Here is a 25,524-nt window from a genome sequence, read left to right as displayed (position 1 = left end):
AACCACACCCTAGCCACACTATTACTTTAACTTCAAAGCAAACACATGAGTTCCCTAAACTTAGGCCCCCAGCAATCTGCAAGATTTCTTTCTAGATTGTTTTAGACTTTCTGCCTGACCACTGTAGTATCCACACACTAACCAACTGCCCTTCTGTGTTTTCCTATCTCTGTCTCTCTGGCCACCTGTTGCTAAGCAACAGCACAGTTTCTTTCCTACTTCATGTTTTTTTTTCCTTTACTAAATTACTAACCCCTTGTTAACCCATCTTTTTATCTCAAGGGTTGTAAAACCTCATTAAAAATGCACCTAAACAAACAGGGCCCCATTCTTGCCGACACCCATCTTCCAAAAAAAACACTCTAAATGAAAATAGACCAAGAATTCACCTTTCTTAACATACAAATGCAAAGTATAACTTAAACTTAAAGCTACACATTGTCCCCAATACAATTTCAAACACCTCTTCATTTGTCTAATGGTCTGTATATGGAATTTTTAGCATACATCTTAGAATCCATGTTTCAAAGGCCTCTATTTTCTTCCACTGATCTTTACTACTGTCCAGTTTCTTTGACATATAGAAAAGTGGATAGAACGTAACTTCTTATGTTACTTTCTTGTTACAAGCTTGAGTTTTCTTGTGGTTAACACATCCTTCATTTTGGAAAAATTATTTCTGGCTATCTCTATCCTTCTAACTTCTGCATCACATTTTCCATCTTCTATTATTGTTAAATACATAAATTTATGTACGTTGACACCATCCACCTCAATCTTCACTCTATTTTCTAACTGCCATTGTATTTCTAGTGTTCATACCCAATCCACATTCTAAACTTCTAGACTTCACTTGATCCTCTGTTTCTGCGAGTAGCAATGTCTCATCAGTGTACCATAAGTTTTTTGTGTTCTTCCCTCCAATTTTTACCCCTGGAGGTACATCTAGTTCCCTGAATGTATGCTCTATGCATGGACTGAATAGTTTTGTGACAGTACACAGCCTAACCATACTCCTCTCTTCACTTGAAGCATATCTGATCATCCATCTTTTAGCCTAATGTGGTGCTGGATAAATCTCACATCTTTACTGTCAATGTCACATTTCAGCAACACAACTTTAACTTTTGATGATAAACACAGCCGAGCACTTTTTCATAATCTATGAAGCATATGTAAATGTTCTTTTTGCTTCTGGATATTTATCGAAGCTTGTTCTTGGGTTAAATATTCCCTCTCTTGTTCCTGTTCCAGGTCTAAACCCAGGCTGCATTTCTGCTTCAAATTTGTTATTACTTATTTCTATTATGATTATCAAGGTCACTTGAATGAGAGGACTCGTTAAGTTTGTCATTCTAAAATGATTGCTCTCCATAGCTTTAGGTTTCTTAAGTAAGTTTATTCATTAAGAAGCACAGTGCTGAATAAAAAAAATACTCCATTCTGTCACTCGGTCTATAGGTTGCAATAGGCTGGAAGCACTGTTATTTGACCTTTCACCTTTGAAATCTGGCTTGAGCTCTGATCAGACCAGTAGCTGAAACTGCTTATCTTCTTTCAGTAAGGCAGTCTTAGCTGATTTACAAGCAGGTGAGAAACAAAGTATGAAATGCCTGCGCTGAAGCAGGATAGCAGTGGGCAATGAGGGAAATGCTTCGCCCTGGAACCATGTTTAGCTCCCTCGCCATCTGCTGCTGAGATGGCTGAAGTTAACGGTGCTGGGGGAAGGGCACCATTTTTAATTTTTTTTTTAATTTGTTCGGTGGATGTGGGTGTTGCTGGCTGGGCCAGCATTTATTGCCCATCCCTAATTGCCCTTGAGAAGGTGGTGGTGAGCTGCCTTCTTGAACCGCTGCAGATTGTGGTTAAGTATAATTCTGCTGCTGCCGATGGCCCACAGTCTAGAGTTGCTAGATCTGTTCGAAATCTATCCAACTTAGCACGATGGTAGTGACACACAACACAATGGAGGGCATCCTCAATGTGAAGACTGGACTTTGTCTCCACAAGGACTGTGCGGTGGTCACTCCTTCCAATACTGTCATGGGCAGATGCATCGTTGGCAAGCAGTTTGGTGAGGATGAGGTCAAGAATGTTTTTCCCTTCTTGTTGGTTCCCTCACCACCTGCCACAGATCCAGTCTAGCAGCTATGTTATTTTTGACTCAACCAGCTTGGTCAGTAGTGGTACTACAGAGCCACTCTTGGTGATGGACAGTGAAGTCCCCCACCCAAAGTACATTCTGCACCCTTGCCACTCTCAAGTGGTGTTCAACATGCAGGAGCACTGATTCACCAGCTGAGGGAGGGCAGTATGTGGTAATCAGCAGGAGGTTTCCTTGCCCACGTTTGACCTGATGCCATGAAACTTCATGGGGCCCTGAGTCAATGTTGAGGACTCCCAGGGAAATTCCCTCCCAATTGTATACCACTGTGCCACCACCTTTGCCGGTGGGACAGGACATACCCAGAGATGATGATGGCAATGTCTGAGACATATTACCTGTAAGGTGTGATTCCATGAGGATGTCTATGTCAGGCTGTTGCTTGACTAGTCTGTGGGACAACTCTCCCAATTTTGGCACTAGCCCCCAGATGTTAGTAAGGAGGAATTTGCAGGGTCGACAGGGCTGAGTTTTTTGTCGTCGTTTCGGGTGCCTAAGTCAATGCTGAGTGGTCCATCCGATTCCATTCCTTATAGACATTCCAACAGATTTCCAACCGTCTGCCTGGGCTTCTCATGGGGAAGGCGGTGATACGCCCCAGAATGAAAGCAAGATCCCTGAGACGCATCCATGTGGTGGGAGATGGCTTTGCAGTGGTATTCATTCTCCTCCTTAACATTACCTGTTTTGAGGGCTTTAGTAGGAGGGGTCACCTCTGACCTTCAGGACGCTCATCCCCCTTTATGATCTTCTGCCAACTTTTCTGGTAGCTGTAGTACGTCGATATTTTGCTCTTCACGTTGGTCTCTACCTTCCGGCACTGTGAACACAATTGGGAGCCCACCCATGAGTTTCTGACGAGCTTCACTTCAGTGGATTTCCCTTAGAAAGACTTTCAGTCCCCCTCTCCTCCACCCATAGTGGACATGAAGGGTTCAGCAGGATTATTTCCACTGCACAAGTTGGATGCAGCGATCAAGAAATTTGAAGAGACTCTTGTGATGTAGCCTATGTGAAAAGTATCAGGGCAAGGATTGAATCATAGAAAATTTACAGCACAGAAACATGCCATTCAGCCTATCATGTCTGCGCTGACCAAAGGGCCACCCATTTTAATCCCACCTTCCAGCACCCGGTCTGTAGCCTTGCGGGTTACAGCACTTTAGATGCAGATCCAGGTGCCTTTTAAATGAGTTGAGGGGTTTCTGCCTCCACCACCAAACCAGGCAGTGAATTCCAGATGTCCACCACCCTCTGGGTGAAGACGTTTTCCTCATGTCCCCTCTAATCCTTCCACCAATCACCTTAAATCTGTGCCCCCTGGTAATTGACCTCTCTGCTAGGGGAAACAGGGTATCCCTGTCTATGTTATCTAGGCCTCACTAGGATTCATGTCATATTTAGGCAAACTGGTGTGACACCCAGCTCTGGGCAAGAGATAACCTCAAACCATTTCAAGTTCACACCAGCTACAATGGGACAGCAACTATTATAAAACCAATTCTATTAGGGAAACATACTTCAAGGCCTTGGACAATGAATCTAGTGGGCAATACAGAACGGGGGAAACAAGAGGTTGGCATTCATCCTCAACATCACCCAACCCCGCTCCCTCTACAACACTTAAGGGGATAAACAGGCAAACAAGTTGCTCTGACAAGAGTTCTATTGGAGCCAGGGATAGAGCGATGGGGGAGGGGGTTGGGGAGGGGGTGGGGGTGGTGACAGCAGTGGGCTTGCTGCATACAGGGTGTTCCTATTACTGAGCGTGACTTACATTTTTTTAATTCATTCATAAGATGTGGGTGTCGCTGGCTAGGCCAGCATGTATTGCCCATCCCTAATTGCCCTTGTTCAAGGACCATTTAAGAGTCAATCACATTGCTGTGGGGTCTGGAGTCACGTGTAGGCCAGACTAGGTAAGGAAGGCAGATTTCCTTCCCTAAAGGACATCAGTGAACCAGATGGTTTTTTGTAAAAATCGACAATGGTTTCATGGTCATCATCAGACTTTTAATTCCAGATTTTTTTTTTAATTAATCGAAATTCCATCATATGCCAGGGTGGGATTCAAACCTGGGTCCCCAGAGCATTACCCTGGGTCTCTGGAATGCTAGTTCAGCAACAATACCACTATGCCTGTCATGAATCTATAAATATATATAATATTATTGGAAAATATTTTTCTTTTAAAATAGAGGTTTAGTCTGTGGGTGTTTAATTGGATTAAAGCCAGCTAGGCTGGGTGCCTCGATATGTGCTAGTTTTGATATGGAAGAGAGAGTGCATTTGCATTTTTTGAATAGAGCATTCAAGAAGTGGGGTGAAATTTGGCACCTAGCTAGCAGAGACCAAGCAATATGTTTATATTATTAATAAAATTGGTACTATGAAAAGAGCTTTATTGTTAAAGGGTGGAGTTCAAAGAAGCTGGTGATACAATGAGAATTAACTTGAAGATGCTTTGCTTGGTGTCTGGTCAAGTCTATGAGTTGCTGTTGCCCTAATGGAGATTAGTTTGGGAATTTGTTAAAAGTTGTCATAGTAGTAATTTGTAGCTATGTGTATATATATTTTAACCTGTGTAAATTAATAAAATGTTTCATTTAGTTTAATGAACTGGTGTTCTGATTCCTGAATTTAGAGTCATGGCTCAAACATAACGCTTACAATTATAGGTAATGACAGTTGTTTAAAGTTTCCCTCTGGGATTTTTAAGTAACTCTGCTTTACCAACTGCATTGGTCAAACCATACCATCGCCTCGCCCCAAAATAGACCCCAGAATTTACCCATAATTTTGTACATAAACCAGATAATTTACCAGTAGATAAGACAGTGGAGTCAAAGATATTAGTGGCAGAATGGTCTGCATTAAAGTTGGATTTTAAATCATTGGCAAAGGTATCTAAGGCAACCGGAGGAAGAGAGATTTACACAGCAAGTTGTTATGAGCTAGAATGCACTGACTAAAAGGGTGGCAGAGGAAGATTGAGTAATACCTTTCAAAAGGGAAAGTTAAAAAGGAAATATTTGTGGGGTGATGTTGGAAAAGTAGCGGCGAGAGGGACTAACTGGATAGATTTTTCAGGGAGTGGGTACAGATGAGCTGCGTGGCTTCCTTCTGGGCTGTCCCAGGCTATGGTTAAGGGGGATTTTAACTCCCCATGCTGGGTGGGCACTCTTCAATGGGCTGAATTGTCCTGGATATAGTCTTATGTTCTAAGCAACTGCATCGCCATCTGCCTTTCATGTGCAGTCACTTCACCTGGATACGAGGAATGGTGAGGTTAAATATTTGACAGAAGAATGATCTTTATTTTGCAGGAACAGAACTCTCCTGACTCTTGCTTGACTGAGGGAAACCTGCTGCAAAACATTAACGACCTGTTCATCGCTGGCACTGAAACTACAGCAACTACTTTGCAATGGGCCATTCTATACATGATGGCTTATCCAAATATACAAGGTAAAACCAGGCCCCTGGCTTCCAAGTGGGTGGCCGTACTACTAAATTTCCCATGGTAAAAGTGTAATAATTGAAGGTATTTCTGAATTCTCAGTGGTTTTATGCTGTTCTGTTAAATTCTCTACATCTTTCAAAGAGCCAGCCTGAGCATAATGGACCTAGTGGCCTCTTTCTGTGTTTGCATGATTACAACTCTTGAAAAATTAAGATCCAAAATCTGCTTCCTATGCATTTTTAAAATTCTTTTGTGGGATGTGGGTGTCATTGGCCAGGCCAGCATTCATTGCCCATCCCTAATTGCCTTTGAACTGAGTGGCTTGCCAGAGCGTTGCAGAGGGCAGTCAGGAGACAATCACATTGCTGTGGGTCTGGAGTCATGTGTAGGCCACACCAGGGTAAGGACGGCAGATTCCCTCCCCCTAAAGGGCATCAGTGAACCAGATGGGTTTTTATGACAATTGGTGATAGATGATGGCCACCATTCCTGAGACTGGCTTTCAATTGCCGATTTTGTGAATTGAATTTAAAATTCCTCTGGCTGATGTGGATTTGAACCCATGTCCCTAGAGCATTAACCTGGGCCTCCAGGCCACCATCTCTGGCTGTAGAAATCTTAAAGCGAAATAAGCATTCCAACAGTCTCAATCACATTTCAAGGAATATGAATTACAGCATTAGAACTACCTTAATTCAACACAGGTCACCATCAAATAGGTAATCTTAATGAGAAATATCCAGCTTCCCCACTTTGGAATATGGAAATTTACGGCACTGTATATTCTCAACTAGTTTGATGTCATCTAAATGGATAAGAACCTTATAGGCAATATGCTTCTTATTAAAAAAAATGAACATTTAAACAAGCCCAGAAGCATTAGGCTTGATTTTAACTTGGAACAGTAACCTTAATTTTCAAATTCTCACTCTTATTTTCAAATCCCTCCCCGGCCTCCCAATTCCCACTTTGTGTTATCTTCTCCAACCCTACGAGTCTTCAAGATCTCTGCACCTCTCAACTCTGGCCTCTTGTGCAGTCCCGATTTTGATCGATCCACCATTGGTGCCTTCAGCTGTTTAGATCCTCGGCTTGGTTGGAAGGCTTTGTCTGGTGTCTCACTGAGAGGTCTGGAAGCTTGTGTGGTTGAACATTAAGGCTTGAATCTTAACAAAAACAGAATTACCTGGAAAAACTCAGCAGGTCTGGCAGCATCGGCGGAGAAGAAAAGAGTTGACGTTTCGAGTCCTCATGACCCTTCGACAGAATCTTAACGTTGGTCGGGCGGGCCCAGAAGCGGATGCGCAATGCCATCGACCCCCCCCCCACCCCCTCACCAACCACGATTTCACGCTGACTGGCCAATTAACAGGCAGCCGGCAAGAAACGCACCAGGAGAAAGGCTCAGCATTGCCAGCAGGGGGCGGGAGAGGGGCAGGCGCAACATCACTGTGGGTGCCGGTGAGCTCCCCGAAGGCGGACGGCTTCCAAATAATAAAAGAGAGCACAAAAATGCTGCCGACAATGCTCATGCAGCACAATAAATCACCTGAACAGCATACCTCCTTAAAGAAACAGTCCCCAGGTATCTCTTTTCATTTTACATCCTAATGGACATTTCATCCCACCCTTGGATGAGACTTCATCCAGAATGTGAAGCCCACCTGGCCGATTGGTCCATCTGCCAACCGTAAGGTTGGATGGGCCACGAGAAATCACTGACAATTGGGCCGTTAATGAGCTTAATTTCCCACGTCATTGTCGGCCGGCACCCCCCCGCCGAGCGAAATATTGTGTGATGATGCCGGGACTCTCACCCAACATTACCTCCTGCAATTTCATGCCCATTCGGGTCAGGTGCACACCCACTATGTGGGACATGTAATTCTGGCCTAAGTGTTTATTGATAACACATAACAATATACATCTTCAAGATACTAACTCCGTGCTGGCTTCTGTTAGACAACCACTGTACTGAGTCCACGAGTGACTGTCTATCCTACTGTTGGTGGTACTGCTCTCCAGTCCCACATTAAACCTTGCTATGCCAAACACCCTTATACTACAGGCTCTGGAATTCCCTCGCTAAACGGCTCAGCCTCTCTTTTATCTTTTAAGACTCACCTTAAAACCTCCCTCTATGACCAAGCTTTTGGACATCTGCCCTAATATCTCCTTATGTGTTAGATTTTTATCTGATGATTGCTGCTGTGAAGGCTTGTTAGATGGGCAGAATGCATGCAAGTTCTCAATGATGTTACCTGGTCAGTGGCTTTACCGCTAAGATATGCTGAATGAGGAAAGTCATCTTTCTCTTGCTGGCTGTTAAGGGTCCTCATCAGTTTGGGTGCCATCCGTCAAATTGCTGGTAAACCTGAGTTCACAATCCATACGAGCAGTAAACTGGTAAACCCGCTTGGGTGTTGGGGGCAGGGGGTGGGTCCAAAAACGCCTGGCTTTGGGACTGAGAATGCCGAGGTTGCCGTTTTGGAAAATGACCGTTGTGACTTTGTTGGGTCAGGATAAAGGGAGTACCTGCCTCTGAACAAACTATTACCAGGGAATCTATAAAGTTGATTCTTGAGGAATATAGTAATAGGAGGAGACCATTTAGCCCCTCGCCTCTGTTTTTCCATTCATACACTCAAAAAGCCATTACAGCATAGAACAAGGCCATTCGGCCTGAGTCCATGATGGATGCTTCATTGAGGTCATGGCTGACCTGTGACCTAACTCGCCCCATCTCCCTTAATACCCTGGGTGAACAAAAATCTATTAATCTCACATTTGCCATAGTTTTGGCCATTCACCGAATTTATCAAGATCTCTTTATAATTTGGCGTTTCCTTTTGCACTGTTTGTGTCGCCTATCTTTGTGTCACCGGCAAATTTCGATATGTGGCTTTCTATCCCATGTCATGAAAATGTAATAATTTTTATATTATTGTGATTTATTATAAAAGCAGGTTAATAGTGGGATTTGGATTAGTTTCTCTGTGTGTAGGTTTTAATTGAATTGCAGATGGCTAGTGTGGAGCTTTTGGGTTATAAAAAGAGAAGCTAAATTTGAAATACTAAATACGTAAACATGGTTGAAGTATTAGAATGTGAGGTGTAAAGAAAATTTGCATTTTCTGATAAATTAGGTTAGTGAATTTCAAAGAGATAATGAAATGTGACACCTAGCCATATGAAGCTAAGCCAAACAGTGTGTTTATTTTTCCCAATGGTTACTGATAATATGAGTGCCATGAAAGATTTATATTATGGAAAAAGTAAAGTTGCAAAGACATATTGGAACAATGGAATTTACATTAAAAAGGGAGAAACCTGTATAGCACAGATGAAGTTATGTGTAAGGGGAAGGCATTCTAAGATCTAACAAGTGTGAAAAGCCTCCAGCCTCAAGGTATCAAATTGCTGTCTACAGGAACCGAAGCTATGAAAACTCACTCTGAATATCACTGTCCAGGGTATTGTGTGCTTTGCCTGGGTCTGTCAAAATCCATCTTGTTTCACTGTTGCCTAAATGGAGGTGAAATGGGAGTCAGATTAAATAGGGGACTTAGAAGTTATTATAGTAGTAATTTGTAAACTTATGTATGTGCTTAAAATCATTTCTTTTATTAATAAATGTTTAACTTAATTTTGTGAAAAAAACCTCTAAGACTTGGTGGGCTTATTACTACTGAATTCAAGACATACAATTCAAAATAAAAACACAAATTATAAAACAGTTGTGGCAGTTGTTTCAAGTTGCCCCCTGGGATTTGAGCAGCTCAGCTTTTACCATCAGCTGTGTCATAACACCCATCACCTCGGTCATTCACAAATATCATCAGCTGTGTCATAACACCCATCACCTCGGTCATTCACAAATATCATCAGCTGTGTCATAACACCCATCACCTCGGTCATTCACAAATATATTGAACAGTTAAGACCTCAACACAGATGCTCATGTCTCCCGTAACCTTCTCTGCTCTAGCAATCCCAACTTTCCTGAGGATCTGGCCTTAACAAAACCATGAAGGTATTCCTGGAGAATTTCAATTTTGTTAAATAACTTGCCAGAACACGTAATGATCAATTTTAAAAGCAGGTTGTGGACCAGACTTCAGCTGTCTTTCATTTATATTTTTCTCCTTTGCTTTACAGAAAGGTGTCAGAAGGAGATCGACAAGGTGATTGGCTGGTCTCGTGCCCCATCCATGGGAGATGCACCCAACATGCCATATGTCAACGCTGTTATTCATGAGACTCAAAGATACGCAAATGTAGTACCGCTTGCAGCAGGCCATGCAACAACACAGGACACAAGCTTCAGGGGATACACAATTAAAAAGGTAACTCAATTTTTGGCTCAATTTTTCACTCAATTTGGGATTGCACAGTACTGACCATACTCAACCAGTCTGTTATTACAAAACATAGAACATAATTTCAAATGTTAAATGTGATTCCGTGATTAGACAGCACTTGCTGAGCAATCCAGAGTGTTACCAAGAATTACACCAGCAACCAATTTAAGATTATCAGCCAAGCTCTCAATATAGCTCACTTACGCTTGCTGGAAGCTACATATATTCATACATAGGACCTGTCCTCTGCAGGCAAAAGGAACATGTCCAGGCAATGTGCCTTTTTTTAATTAAACCATAGCGCAGAAAACAGTAGGTCCCTGGTGCATCCTCCATGACACCGCCTCGACCAATCAGAGTCAACTTGCCAACGAATCAGCACCCTTTTCTCATGCATTCTTTTTCCCTTTGAAATTTGGCATTCTTGCACCTGTCCTGATGAATGCAAGGTGAAAGGCTTTGACAGCATGTCGCTTTCTTTTTTTCAGCGATACTAAAGTTCTATACTACCAAAAACCTAGGATTTCTTGACTCCATTCCTACTAAACTGCTGACCACCTAACCTCCCTCCCTGGTCCTATACAATCAATATTGTAAATATTCCCTTTTCTCAGGTACAGTATCCCACCTTGTCATTCAAAGAGATTATGAGCATAACCCTTAATTCAGATATTTTGTTCTGTTTTCTCTAGGGAACCTTTATCTTAATAAACATGCAATCCATTTTGTCTGAGGAGACGCAGTGGAAGGACCCAGAACAATTTAATCCAGAGAACTTCCTGAATGAAAATGGGGAATTCTTTAAGCCAGATGCATTTATTCCATTTTCAGTGGGTGAGTAGATTATTTAGGTTGCCAGCATCCTTATTTGCAATCAACTAATTTAATGTTACCCCTATCAAGAAACAGGAACAGAATCCTTTTACATTGTATTCTTTCTTACGATAGAGGTGGAGTGTGTGGACCTCTGCTAACCATGAGTCCCTGAGTTTCCTTCTCCTTTCTTTGTGGAAATCTCAGAAATTATCCAAAACTCTACTGCCATTTCCTGACTTGCACCAAGCCCCACTCACCCATCACCCTCTCTGATAAGCGATTGACTTTGGCTCCCAGTCCAACAATTTTAACATTCTCATCCTTGTTTTCAAATCCCTCCATTGGCTCACCCTTGCCTATCCCTGTGACCTCCACCAAACCTACATCCCTCTGAGATCTCCTTGTTCTCCCAATCTGATCTCTCACGCATTTCCACTTCCTTCACCCCATTGCTGGAAGCTGGGCATCCAGATGCCTAGACCCGTAAACTCTGGAATTCTCTCCCTGACCACCTCCACCTCTCCACATCTTTCTCCTCCTTTTAGAGGATCCTGAAAACCGACATCTTTGAACACACTTTTGGTCAGTCGCCCAACTATCATCTTATGTAATTCCCATCAAATTCTGTCTGACAACAATCCTGTGAAGTAATTTGGGGCATTTTAACCTTTTTAAAGACATGATACAAATACAAGTTTTTGTTGTTGCTGGAGGCCAACCACTGTAATATGCCTTTAAGGGGTTGCAGCATGACATCACTAGAAAGGAAGTGTGTCATGCGATTCATATCTAGCTTCACCCTTCTTTCAGCAGAGCGTGCACACACCACTCTGCAGCCCTAATGTCTTTAAGCTTTGTATCCATGTATATCTGTGCACAAATGCCTAGACTTAATAAATGAACTCACAACATGTTTACAAAATCCCTTATGAGCGATTGGTGCCTTTTTATTATTATCACCACATGACATGGCTTGCAGCAGTGGTTCCTTCTAAACAACAAGGTGCTCAGCCTGGCAGCAAGATTCAAAACGTCCACAAGATTCCCCCGGTTCAAATTGGGATTTAAAAGACCGACTAACCAAATTCAAAATTTTTAAACAACATATAGAGCCGTGGTTTCTTGAATCTGGTGTGTCTGAACCAGACAAGCAAGCCATAAAAATTTACCTAGCAATTGGGAATGAAGGTCTACATAGGCTGAACATGTGAGGATTAACAGAAGAGGAGCTAAAGGGTCCCCAAAAGATACAGACTACACTGGAAGACCGGTTCAGAATCAGGTTAAACTTCCGTATTCATTGACTAGAGTCATCAACAGTCTACAGAATCCATTACTACTTCATCAGCAGACACAGTGAAAAGGGTACGTGCTGTGATTTTTCAGATACAGAACTAGCAGACAGAATTGTTGAGTTGGTGATCGCATCCAGAAAGATCTGCTGGACAAGCCCAAAATGTATAGCACCAAAGAGCTACTCAAGGATGGAAATAAGTATGAAGCAGCCCTCGCAGGTCAATGAAGCTTGTATGTCCTAAGTACAGCCCCCATTGTTAATGTACTAACTAAAACACCAAACCTGGCAAGACCTGTGGAAGGTGTGGCCTTCTGCATGCACCCTGGAAATGCCCAGCTTTCCAGCAATTCTGCCAGGCATGTGGCAGAAAGAATCATTGGCAGCGGCAGGGCACTAGAACAAAGGTTGATGCAGCTACAAAGAGCAGTGCACTGATCCAAACAGACCATACACAATGACTACCTTCAAATAATGAGAATGACCATCCGGTGTCCCCTCAGAAGCATTTATACGAGGTGACTGATAAACCAGAAAATGACGATGATGTGAACGATGAGACAAAAAGCAGTGATGCAGGTTTCACATCACATCAATCTTGTGCAAAATATAAACACTGTCTCACCATCCAAAGTGTTTTCTAAGATTCAAATTATCTACCCTTAGAAAATTAGGAACTATACATTATTGGCCAAGATTTGACACAGGGGCAAGTGCCAACATCCTACCTCTGCAGATTCTAAAAGACATGGAAGTCCATGGTGAAACCTACTGCTGCGGAACTCTCAGCATACAACAGTTCACTAATTCTGTGCACAGGATCCATAGTACTGGAGCACGAGTACAATCAATCAATCCTCTTGGGTTTCACAGGTATTCTACATCCGTGAAGACTAAAAGCCCAGCGATCGCAGGTCTATGGCATTGCCTTGACCTCACAGTAGTGACAATCAATGGAATTAATCAAGCTTCATGGCAGATCAACCCCAGAAACTTTTCCTATCACCTCAGTTCATGACTTAACATCAAAATATCCAGAATGTTTCGAGAAAATTGGCAGTTTCAAGGGAGCTGCAGGAGAAAACAGCTCCGTCCATTGACCAGCGCACAACCAAAATTAGAACATCTCTTGATAAAGATTCAAATTATGACTGTGAGGTTGGGTACAAGCCAGGTAACTTGATAATCACATCGGATACACTTAGCAGATTGCCTGACCCAGTGAAAAGAGAAGATGGTTAAATCCTCAGATCTGCAAGTTAACTTCATTGACATTGAACTGGAAGATCTTCTCCAAATTAATCTGACTTATTTTGCACAACACGAATGCCAGCAGCTACAAGAAGAAATGGCGAAAGATTCTACACCACAGAAACTGTGGAAAACTATCATTGGAGGAAGGTCTGATTCAATTCAGCGTGCCCACAAAACATTAAGGCCTTACTGGGATTAGCTAGGCATCTCCCGGGGAGTCATGTTTAAAGGTGGGCTGGTCATCATAAGGCTTGATATTCTTTGACAACTTCATCACTCACATTTGGGCATAGATTGAATGTGAAGACTTGCAAGAGAGACAAGTCTATTGGCTGGGTATGAACAATGGCATTGAAATCGTCATCAAAAAGTGCAAGGCATCTCAAGAGCATATGCCAAGTTAACACAAAGAACCATTGATTCCACATGAAGTTCCCACCCAACCTTGGTTCAAAATCGCATCCAACCTCTTCCATGTCCATGGCACTGACTTCATTGTCATTGTCGACTACTTTAACAAGAACCCCATTATTCAGCGTAACTCTCGCACACACACTAAATGCTATTTTCAGTTTATTTGGTGTGCCTAGAAAGATCGTTACAGATAATGGTCCGCAATTTACTGGTAAGACATTTCAGGATATGTGTGAGAAGTAGAATATTGATCATACTACTTCTTCTCATTACCCTAGATCTAATAGCCTAGCTAAACAGATAATTGAAATACCTAATTCTCAAACGTAGACAGTCCAAGCAAGATCTACACATTGCAATGTTACACTGAGAGCGACACCTTTAAGTGCAACTATTCCACCACCAGCAGAGTTCATGTTTGGCAGATCAGTGTGTACCAATTTACCTACTCTTACCCATCTACTCTCTGAAACTAGAGAGCATCTTTTAAAACTGCAAGAGAAGATGACCAATCTGCATGATAAAAAAGCGGGTGAAGAATTGCCAGGCTTATAGTTGGGACAAGTCTGCATCCAGGATCCCACAGAAGGTACATGGCAACTGAAGTAGCAAGGATTTGTTCAGAACCAAGTCATTACACAAAGGTGCAATTGTGAGGCGTAACCAAGGACAGATCAGATGTCCTCAGCCACTGTACAATTCTATTGCATCGAGGACAAGAACCAAAATGCAATCAGAAACAATATCCTAAAATGACAATCCCACAGATCACTGAGAGCAATTAAAGACACCCCCGGACAAGGTTACCATTACAAGATCTGAGTGTACCAGCAGATTACATCTACGCTTTAGAGACTCATAGATTCATCTGTTCTGTGCACTTAATTAATGAACTAAACATGAACTTGTATTGTAAATAGTTATCCTTCTTTGGAAGGGGGGAAATATCTTTAAAAAGAAAGAGGGATGCTGTAATATGCCTTTAAGGGATTGCAGCATGGTATCACTAGAAAGGAAGTGTGTCATGCCATCCAGTTTTAGCTTCGCTTTTGCTTTCAGCAGAACACACACACACACAGCTCTGCAGCTCTGATGTCTTCAAGCTTTATATTCATATATATCTGTGTATTTGTGCCTAGGCTTAATAAATGAATCCAAAGCATGTTTATCCAATCCCTTTTGAGTGATTGGTGCCTTTATATCATTATCACAACATGACAGCGATCATGAGAGCATTGGGATAGTCAAGGGGTAGCAAAGGCATGAATGAGGTTTCAGTTGTGGGTGAGCTGAGACAGGGCTGGAGACGGCTGTCGCTACAAAGGTGGAGGTAGGTGGGTTTAGTGATGTAGAGGATATAGGGTATGAAGCTTAACTCCAAATCAAACAGGATGCCGAGGTTGTGACTATGAATGGATTAATGCCTAAGGTATATACTGCATTGTGTTTTATTATCTGCTGACAACCTGATTGGCCATGTAGTCTTAACACTTAAACCATTCCAAATTGATTCAAGCTAGACTTATTTTTCATCATAAATCATTAATGTGTGACATTGAATTTTCTAGGTCTGCGAGCATGCCCGGGAGAAAAACTGGCCAGAATGGAGCTCTTTCTGTTTTTCACTTCTCTCCTTCAGAATTTTGAGTTTTACTGGCCCGACAAAAAGTCTTCTCCAAACCTGCAAGGTGAATACAAATTGACACTCGCACCACATCCATACAAGATGGGAATAAGATATAGAAGGGCGACAGATGGTGAATTGTGATTCCAGAGGCCAACCACTTGATGGTGTCGGATGGTGGAGTTAGCATTAGATTAATATAGTTGTGCATTGTGAATTGTGGGGTATTAGAGTGCCGTTGTTATCCATGTGCCTGTGATGGTGATTACTCAGGCACAGCAAGGAGTGTTTGAATTCCTGGTGGTTCTTGGAAACTTGACGATTTTGCCCTAGAAATTGAAACAGGCTGAAATCCTGGCATGTGCCAGGATCCTAACCAACGTGCCCACTGACCCCACCGGAGGGTCAGGAAAAGGGTATCTAATTAACATGATGTCAGGGGTTTCCCTCACATCTCTAGAGCCTGTCAGCCATAAACCGCCAAGAAACCTAATCTTGGTTCCACCTCTAGTGCGAATCAGGATCCCCTCTCAAGAATTATCATGATTATGATCCCTTTGTAAACAGTTTCACAAGTAAAAAACAAAATTCCATCTTTGGGGTCCACACCATGATCTCAGTCCAACATCTCCCTCCCTTCACCATTACCACCACCACAGTGGGATCCACCTCCACCTCCACCTCCACCTTTCTGTTAGGGTCATCAACCCTCCAGAATTGGCTTGGGAGTCTCAAGGAATTGAAGATCAATCTCCAGGACACCGCTGTGTGCAACCCTGGAGAAAAATCAACAGGACATTAAAAAACAGTTTTGTTTTTGTCATTTTCTTTGAACATTTCTCTTTACCAAGTATAAAAATGTTGAAAATCATGGGGGGAGACTGTTTAGCTGACAGTCAAGCATCATCCAATTGAGTACTGAGTCTTTTTGCTTTCCAATTGGCATAGGAAGGCAGTGCGTCACAAGGGTGGATGTGTTGGCTGATTAATGCTGGAACGCGGGGGCAAGTCATGTGATGAAACTTCCAGGAATATACTTAACACAGTTGGCAACCCTACCTTCTGTAATCTAATGCTGGCCTTCAATCTTACACATGATCTTTATGCTGCCATGGTTGTAGGGCAGGGGTCAAAATAATTATTTTCTCAATGGCTCTTCTTGAGGTTTATTCGAGGGCTACTTTTGGTTTTTAGCGACTCCTTCATTCTCACTAACTCCTTTATTAGGTAATACCATCACATCACATAGCAACATTACCTTCTGTATTTGTGTTGGCATATGGGGTCTTTGGATTCAAACAGAAGCAGAATTAGAAGAATTCATCAATATCCTCACTAATCAATACCCCCCATTAAACCTAAAGCCACATCACACAAGGAAAATGTTAATTTCCTAGAAACCACAGTATTTAAATCGGCACGAGAAAACAACAGGCATAAGCTAGCAACAAAAGTTGTTTTTCCCCTCCCTAAATAACTGACGTGCATTCTACACACTAAAAACCATCGCTCTAAATGAGCTGTCTGTGGTCTGGCGAGGTTACAGCTAATGTGTTTTCATTACATATGCACAAAGCTAAAAGATTTTAACCAGGCAGTTACAACCCATATTTTGGCCTCTCAGATTGAATTTTAACAATTGACCTAGCATTGATATTAATCGAGCATCAATTTCTGTTTGTGCAGCAAGTTTCCAAATTTCTACCATCTTTTCTGATAATTTTTTTTTTCAGTCCTGAAAGATCTGGTCTTAATTTTTAGATTATGCTCCCTAGTCCTAGACTCCCCTAAATTAACTGATCATTTCCCTCATTGCATTTTCTCATTACAACAGTGAATACATTTCCAAAATATTTCATTGACTATAAAGCACTTTGGGGTGCCCTAGGGTCATAAAAAAGCACTATAAAAATGCAAGTCATTCATTACTATTTGGGATCTCAGTATATGCAACATTTGTCTCTTACACAGTCACTGCACCTGAAGCAATTCACAGTATGTGAAACATTTTGAGATGTGGTAACACATAAACACAAATCTTTCTGGTTAAATGCTCAGTATGAAAATACCCAATTAACACTGATTCCATTAGATAGCATCCACTACATTTTTTTCCCACACACTAACTCCTGAACGTATGCAGCCTTAAGCTAAAGACTCCACACATTCATTTGTAAGGAATCCATTACCTCAGAGGCTTCAAATTTTCCTGGTTCCCAGGTAACTGAATAATCCTTTGTTTAAAACTATTATTTTGAGATTAGTTTATATGGAAAAGTTATTGGTTACAACCAAGTTTCTTATTAACCAACAATTACTTGCTTTTTCCAAATATTTGTGTTTTTTCAAAGCAATAAATGGAAGCCTCCAGTTCTGTGGTATGGCTCTTCTTTTGTTGAATTAGAAAATAAAGTTATTATAACTGGAAATAAAGCCTAGAAATCCACGCCATTATTCTACTTAAAGTTGTGCAGTGTTATCAATGGATAAAAGAGCAAATACTACATGTACCGAGCAAGTTCATAGAGAAAAGGGCACATGGAACAGTTTAGGATAGATTACATCCCATTATGGATGAGGGTCACTCTTTTTAAGATACCTGACACGTGCTGAAGATAACTCGTTTCTATCAAAAGAAGCAGAAGGAAGAATTTCGGATGAACACATTAGCCATTTTGTATTAAAATGAAAAGTAGAAAGTGCTGGAAAAACTCAGCAGGTCCGTCAGCATCTGTGGAGAGAGAAACAGAGTTAAGGTTTCGAGTCCAATCGAGTAAAATGATGTTTTACCCGCTGACGGCGATGGTGGGTTTTCACACCGTATCATCCCGAACCCACTGCATTACTTACGCATTCCCAGGAATCACACCATTTCCCGGGGCAGGCAGGTGCTCATTCGTCCACCATCACCTCGCCACTTCATCACGCCGGGCGCCATGTTTAATGTCCACCCGCGTGCACACATCCCTCAGCGCTTCCAGCCCATGACTGCTGCACTGAAGACATGTCCCTGAAAGGCAAAAAGACTGCAGGCCCCAGGTTCAATGATGCTCTTTGGGCACATTGGAGATCCACCATGATGTCCTCTACCCCTGCTCTGGCCGTAGGATGGGCAGAAACATCATCAACTCAGCTTAGGAGGCAGTGGCAGCACCAACGCCCTCCAGAAGAGGACAGCCACCTAGTGCCGGAAGAGGATGAATGATCTCTGTTCCGCCAGGGTAACTCACTCTTCCCCTCACTCTCAACTCACACACTCACAAACCCACAGGGCCCTCGCTCACTGCCAGTTCAAGGGATGTCACCATTCACTCTCCCACACACACCTTCATTGTCCTCATCTCGTCCATGGGACCACTCACCACCCACACAGGCCAGGCACATCTATCGTCCAGCCCAGCAGGCATCCATCTTTCTCCAGCTTTCTCCATCTCTATCCACGCAGGACAAACTGGCTCACAACAAGCGAGAGAGGTCATAGACCAGTGGTGGAATACCCGAAATCATGGTCCTCACGGACTTTGAAAACAGAGCCATCCAGCTGGCCGGCGATGACCGGGATCATTCCTGTGCTGACAGTGAGGCCGGCGCTGGTCTACCAAGTGAGGATCCAGCAGTGCAACATCCATCTGACAACCATACAGTGAGTGATGTGTTCTGTTTCACAGGCCACTGCCCTGCACTAATTATCTCCCTTTGCTTCCGCAGGCACATCCACAACCCAGGGCCTCCAATCAAGTCCCGAAGAAACCTCTGAAGAGAAATCTGGAGGCACCCTCCCTGAAATCCCATCACAGCCTCACCCACACCCTCCACCAGCACAGAGGCATGCTTCAGTGGAACCTAGCTTTACAGTAGCCTCAGGATCACAATCTGGTGAGCACATCGCACTGTCTGATCCACAGCAGGTGGCAGCAGTGACTCCCCAGATGTCTGGCACTCGGGGGACTGCTGGAAGCCAGACATTTGCTGAGTCCAAGTTAGGTGATGAGCCTCTGGACTCGGTCATACCTCAGTTGCTGGGGCTGCAAAGGCCAAACTTGGGAACATCAGGAAGGGATGTCCACTGCACTCCTCAGATTGCACGGCACGATGGGGGAGTCACCGCTTGTCATTCTGATCTTCCATTCAGTGGGCGAGCACCAGAGTCGGCTGCGCACCCTCCGAACTGTTAAAGGCCTATTAAGGCCATTAATGAAGTAATTAAAGTAATTGTTAGGGCTGCCCTTCGAACCTTAAGATTGGTGGAGGGACAGGTGAAGAGCTCAGGCCTTCGCATTTATCATGGAACCTCATCCCCGGGCAGGATGAGATTTCATGACGGTTTTGTTAATTAAATAAAACTTTTTATGAAAATTCATAAATATGTCTCAGCTATGCCACATGAGGGGACATGTCTGAATAATTTTATTTTTTTATTTTTCCCATCTTTGTGACTGAACTCAGTCTCCCTGAGGGAGCTTCGTTCCTCGGGGAAATTTCTGTGCTCTTTCACAGGCCTGCGCTAAAGCCCCAATTCTCCCTCCTCCTTCTCATTGCTCTCGTGCTGGCCGTCGACAATGTTCCCAGAATCGAGGATCCCAGTTCCAGTGCTCACAGATCCTTTCAAAATACTGCTAGACTATAAGGCCCATAACATATGGCTTAGAGAACCAATACTTGCTTATTTAAAACAAAAACAGAATTACCTGGAAAAACTCAGCAGGTCTGGCAGCATCTGCGGAGAAGAAAAGAGTTGACGTTTCGAGTCTTCATGACCCTTCAACAGAACTAGGTGAATCCAAGGAGAGGGTTGAAATATAAGCTGGTTTAAGGTGGAGGGAGGGGGGTGGGGGGCGGTCGGGGGTGGGGGGGGGGTTGGCCTACAGGTGGTTCCAGCTTCACAGCAATGTGGTTGACTCTTAAATGGCAACTAGGGATGGGCAATAAACGCTGGCCTAGCCAGCGACACCCACACCCTGCGAATCAGGTTTTAAAAAAGGACAGACGAGTGGGTTGTAAATTAAAGGGTAATTAGATCTAACCAGCAATCAATCTCCCACTCCAGCAGGGTTGAAAAAAATGCAAATGAGATAAGGCAGAATATCAGACAATACAAGAAATTCCCCATTAAGAAGGCTGAGAAAAAAGAGAGTCCCGACAACGATATTCCTCCCTGTGAAACCTGGCATTAGCATTGTGTCTGCTGTATTAATCACTGCGATTTGTGTCTTGCTAGGGGGTTAGCTCATCAACTCTGTGATTGACTCTATTGCTTCATTCTCCAATGGAACCTTCAACAAACCCTATTCCATTATTGCCTGACTCAAGTACACCCCACAATGTGCACCAATCAATCTTCCTTATCATATTACTTGGTATAAGATCACTGTTCTTATAGTTATATCAAACTCAATGAGCAAGGTCATGGGGAAATTTGTTAGTGTTGATCAGGTGAGTGCCCCTTCACACAGCAAACTGCCTTTTTTGTGTGAATTGGTGCTCTGAAACAGATTCTGCTGTTAGTTTCCATCCTTCTTAAATTGAAACTGTCCAAGCTGGAGCTGATGGCCCAAACCCCAGTTTACTGAGCTCCTCAACTCTTGAAGTACTCTGGGTTCAAGGCTGTCTGATGAAGGCTGTCTGCAGCCCATTTGGAGTCCAGCCACAAGAATGAATTTGCTTCCCTTCAGATGAAAACAACACTCAGTTTGCATGTAGATTCCCGAGTACCCTAACTGAATATTAAAAACAGCATTCATTATCGTAAATATATTTACAGGAACAAGGGTCTGTTCTATCCAACACACATCCACTTTACCAGATAATATGCATGTAAGATCATAAGGAATGATGGCTCCCTATTGGACTGATTCCTGGTCCTGAGCTGGACCACTGAGACCTCATGGAGCTAGATCAACGATAGCTCATCCATTACACGTCTCTATCACAACAACTGCACTCAGGTAGCACTCCCCACAGAAAAATATCTCTGAGCATTTTACAGGGATGCTTATGAAGGATCAATGGTGGAACAGAAGACATGAATGAAAATCTAAATTTTTATAGGGCTTTTGAGGAGGCTGAGCAGTGCTCAGCTGTCTGAGGAGCAGAGGATTAGACCAGGAGAAGACAGTTCACAGACAGCACAATAACCAGAATTAAATGCCAAATGCTTTATGGCTAGACTTTGCCAAATGTTAAGAGTTTCTAATTCTACAGTGTATTCGTACCACTGGAGTAGCCAAACACGGGCCAAGAGCCAACGTTTTATTTTTTTAACTTTGATACACATCAAACATCACACATGCGGTAATCATACTGGAATCAACTTTAACTGCAGACGTCACTCATTTATAAGCACTTTCTTGTTCTTTTCACACATCCTATGCTGTTGGCTTTTCTCTGTCCTGTGTGCTGTTATTCAAGCCTGGGTGTGATTGCAGTGAGAAAGAGAAGCTAAATTGAAAGCAACAAGCAGCAACCTGGAAGCATGCAAGATCAGGCATTTTAAAAAGCATGAATAAAGCTCCTGTTCAGACAGGTAAATGGTGTCATCTCTGCACCAGAGACATAAAACAATAATTGGCAATGAGGATGGAAAATAGTTTAAATTTACAGGTTCCACACCTCTCCTTTCTTCACTGTTGGACCTACCCATGCCATGGGATTGATGGATTTCAAGGTTCAAGACCTATTTGCTCACTTTGGTGACGAACAGTTCAGATGTAGCAAGGTGACAATATTCATAGAATGTCTCAGAGCAGAAGGCCGGTGAATATTCAAGCAGCTCACAGAAGACAAGTCAATGTTTGATATGGTGGTAAATGCTCTCAAAAAATACCTCAGGCCAAAGAAAGGTGTGATGATCAAAAGAGGGATGCACTCCGCCAGAGATGCCAGAATGGTCAGACACCTTCAAAACTGTGCCCAAATTGTGCAGGTACTCACCAATTCCCATCACCATGTCCAGTTCAAGGGAAAAAGTGTAACTCATGCTTAAGATGGAATCACTTTGCAAAACATGTTCAGCTTGTTGAAGAGGACTTCATTGGTTTAACACATGGAGCAAGTCTCTCCCTGGGAGTGAGGTATGGCATATCATCACTGGCAGTAAAGTGAGGTATGGCATATCATCACTGGCAGTAAAGCACCGGGTCATCTTAAGAATTGCTCAAATTGCAGGCATTTCATTGTCATTTCAGTTCTTGCTTATCGATATTGGAGCAAAAGCATCTATACTGTGCGACAAACTCTGCCATTGTTATTTTCTGTAACACCCACTCACTCCTGCCTCAGGCATTCTTCAAGCTTACCATGACTTTATTATTCCAGTTTCGGGAACAATCAGAGTTCCAGTGAGCTACAAAAACAGCATCGTAGACAGGTTCATGTTCTACAAAGCTAAAGGCTGAAAGTCTTTATGATAAGCTTGACTTCAAACTTGCAGACTCCACCGGAGCACACATTTTCGTGACTGTTGACATTGACTATGTTCAATGCTAGCATTCATTATTTACGGGGTTTAGGGAGATTAAGGGACATTGTCATATTCCTTGTGTCAATGTGTCAATTTTACCAGTTTTGCAAAATTTGAGATAGTTGCCATTTGTAGTCAATGCTGAAGTATCACAGAGCTGAAATGACTTCAGATAGATGATCCAATTGAGTGAATTGTCTTTTCGCCATGGATATCAAACCTAGTCAGTGCGTGACACAAAAATGGTGAATTATGTGCCGACCTTAAGGTAGTGAACAAAGCAATCATTCCAGACAAGTATTCACTTCCTATAATCTAAAAATTATTGGCATCATTCCTTGACCCCACAGCCTTCATAAAGCTCAATATGCAACAGAGCTATCTTCAGGTACCACTAACAGGACAAAGCTGATTTCTTACAGAGTTTGTTACACATAAAGGTATGTTTCAGTACCGCAGAATGTCCTGTGGACTAAAGTCCAGCACCTGGAGCATTCCAGAAAATAGTTTCTTCAATCTTGTCAGATGTTGAGGGAACACTCAACCTACTTGATGACATTGTTGTCCTTGGAAGGGATCAGGTGAAGATGGTTATCAATGGCGCTCACTTGACTTGAACTTGCTGCTCAACAAGGACAAATGCACACTTTAACAAGATTGACAGGCGACAGCAGTTAGAGTAAAGCCCCTACACACAATGTCAAAGATATTTATACGCCTCCAACCCCCTTCTAATGTGAAAGAGTTGGCATCATTCCTCAGCACTACCAACTTTGATCACAAATGCATTCCTAAATGTGCAGAGATTGCAGACTCTCTTTGCAAGCTACTTCATAAGGATGTGCAACAGGAATGGACAAACACACAGCAAACAGAGTTTGACATGTTAAAGGTAAAGATAACACCTTGGCCAGTCCTTCTGCATTTTAACCCACATGTGGAAACATATGTCGCATCATATGTGTCAGTAAATGTGATTGGAGCTGTACTCTCACAGTCCACTGGAGGAAGCAAACAACCAATCACACACATGTCACACTGGCTGTCCGGAGCTGAATGTAAATACTCTACTGGAGAGCGGAAAGCGCTAGACTACATCAACGCCTGTGAACATTGGCATATGTATCCCCCTGATAGAAAGTTCACTCTCCGCACTGCTCACCAAGCTCTGACTATATTGTTAGCTGTGTCAGGATCTGACCATTGATTTCAACACAACTACAGTTGGTCAGACTGTCTCCATCAATACAGTTTCGAGATCGAGTATATGGCAGGTTCATGCAATTGTTAACTGGCATGCATCGTTGCACTACTATCGCAGACTCCCTCTGCATAACTATTCCTGAGGCACTTCACATCCTCTATACGTCGTTTTATCATCATAAACCTCCTTGAAGTGACAGCGGAACTTTTGTGACAGTGATGGTGCTCCCTCTGCATAAGACCCTTCCTGATGACTCTCCTTCCTTTGGTCTCTTTAATCCTTGTCAGAGAAGAATTTTATTTATAATTGGCTGTTCTATCAATCATAATCAATAAGGTTCTTGAAACATTAGAGTCAGATGTACACTGAATTATTCAGCATTATGTAGAGTTACACAGAATGTGTGGCACAGAGTCAGGCACAACTGCCCCCCACTCCACACAAGCCCTCTCCTCCTCTACTTCATTTTACCTAATGATCATATTGTAGGAGATTTTATTCTTTCATTCTGATTCAGCCACGAGAATTTCAGGAATAATGGAATACACGCAAAGCAATAAGTTAAATGTCAAATTTCATTGAATTAATCCAGATATTCAAAAATCATACAATCAAATCCTCTACTCTGCCATGAGCGGACAAATGAGTGGGTGGTCGAGAAAGCTGGGTTAAGGGGAGCTTGTTTAAGGTAGTGATATCTAGGAAGATCACATATTTTGGACACGTGATGTGAATAGGATGGGTGTGCTTAGAAAAAAGAGGAAGTGCAAGGCAAACACCTTGGGAAAATATGCACAAGGAAGACCTAAGATGACATGAATGGATAATATCAGAACGTGGGCTGGCCTCTCAATGGGAAAGGAAGCGAGGGCAGCTGAGAATACAGATCAGTGGAGAAAGATTGTATATAGTGTGGCCAACCCTCAGAACAGAATGGATGAAAGGCAAGACTCTGTTCTGAACTACTTACAATTATTTTTCCTGAAATATGATCAAGCAAAATACATACAGTCACCCGAGGGTGGTCAACTGCACATTGATTGTAGTTTCTTTCTGACAGTCCCTCTCTTCAGTACGTCACACATGTTTGTCTGGGTTCACATACACAAAGGCACAAATATAGCTGCTAGAGTAAAAGGATAGGCTTATAGGCTTTTACTTAAAGTTCATGAAAGATAAAACAAAGAGGTATATGGTTAGCTGTCCCTTGACTGGTCTCGATGCAGTGATTCAGTGTTGTGGCCATTTTGTTCAGCTGTCTTCCTCGGTGTAGTTGTATGGAGAAGATTTCCACCTTTTTGGTTTTCCTTCTCAGGATAGTCACTTTGCAAACCAGGCACAATACTTCCGAGAGAGAAAGCGAGAGAGAGCACACAGCTTCAATCAACCTGAGCTCAGTACAACATTTGCCTTTTTTCCTCCCCCTCCTGTTTGCGATGGGGCCTTTGAAGTGCCTCACTGGTTGTATTTT

The 25,524-nt window shown here is 42.7% G+C and overlaps 1 protein-coding gene across 1 annotated transcript in view; it reads left to right on the top strand.

Annotated features, from left to right (window-relative positions):
• LOC121271481 (cytochrome P450 2J2-like) overlaps nt 1-25,524 on the top strand; it is a 64,145-nt gene that overhangs the window by 23,695 nt on the left and 14,926 nt on the right. The window contains exons 6-10 of the mRNA XM_041177461.1: nt 5,491-5,632; nt 9,786-9,973; nt 10,681-10,822; nt 15,335-15,454; nt 19,099-19,130. Coding sequence (XP_041033395.1) covers nt 5,491-5,632; nt 9,786-9,973; nt 10,681-10,822; nt 15,335-15,454; nt 19,099-19,130 — 624 coding nt within the window. The remainder of the gene's footprint in view (nt 1-5,490; nt 5,633-9,785; nt 9,974-10,680; nt 10,823-15,334; nt 15,455-19,098; nt 19,131-25,524) is intronic.

The sequence above is a fragment of the Carcharodon carcharias genome, chromosome 31 (genome assembly GCF_017639515.1).
Source record: "Carcharodon carcharias isolate sCarCar2 chromosome 31, sCarCar2.pri, whole genome shotgun sequence".
Classification (NCBI taxonomy): domain Eukaryota; kingdom Metazoa; phylum Chordata; class Chondrichthyes; order Lamniformes; family Lamnidae; genus Carcharodon; species Carcharodon carcharias.
Note: the sequence above shows the minus strand (reverse complement) of the source record. Positions and strands in the feature narration are given on the sequence as shown.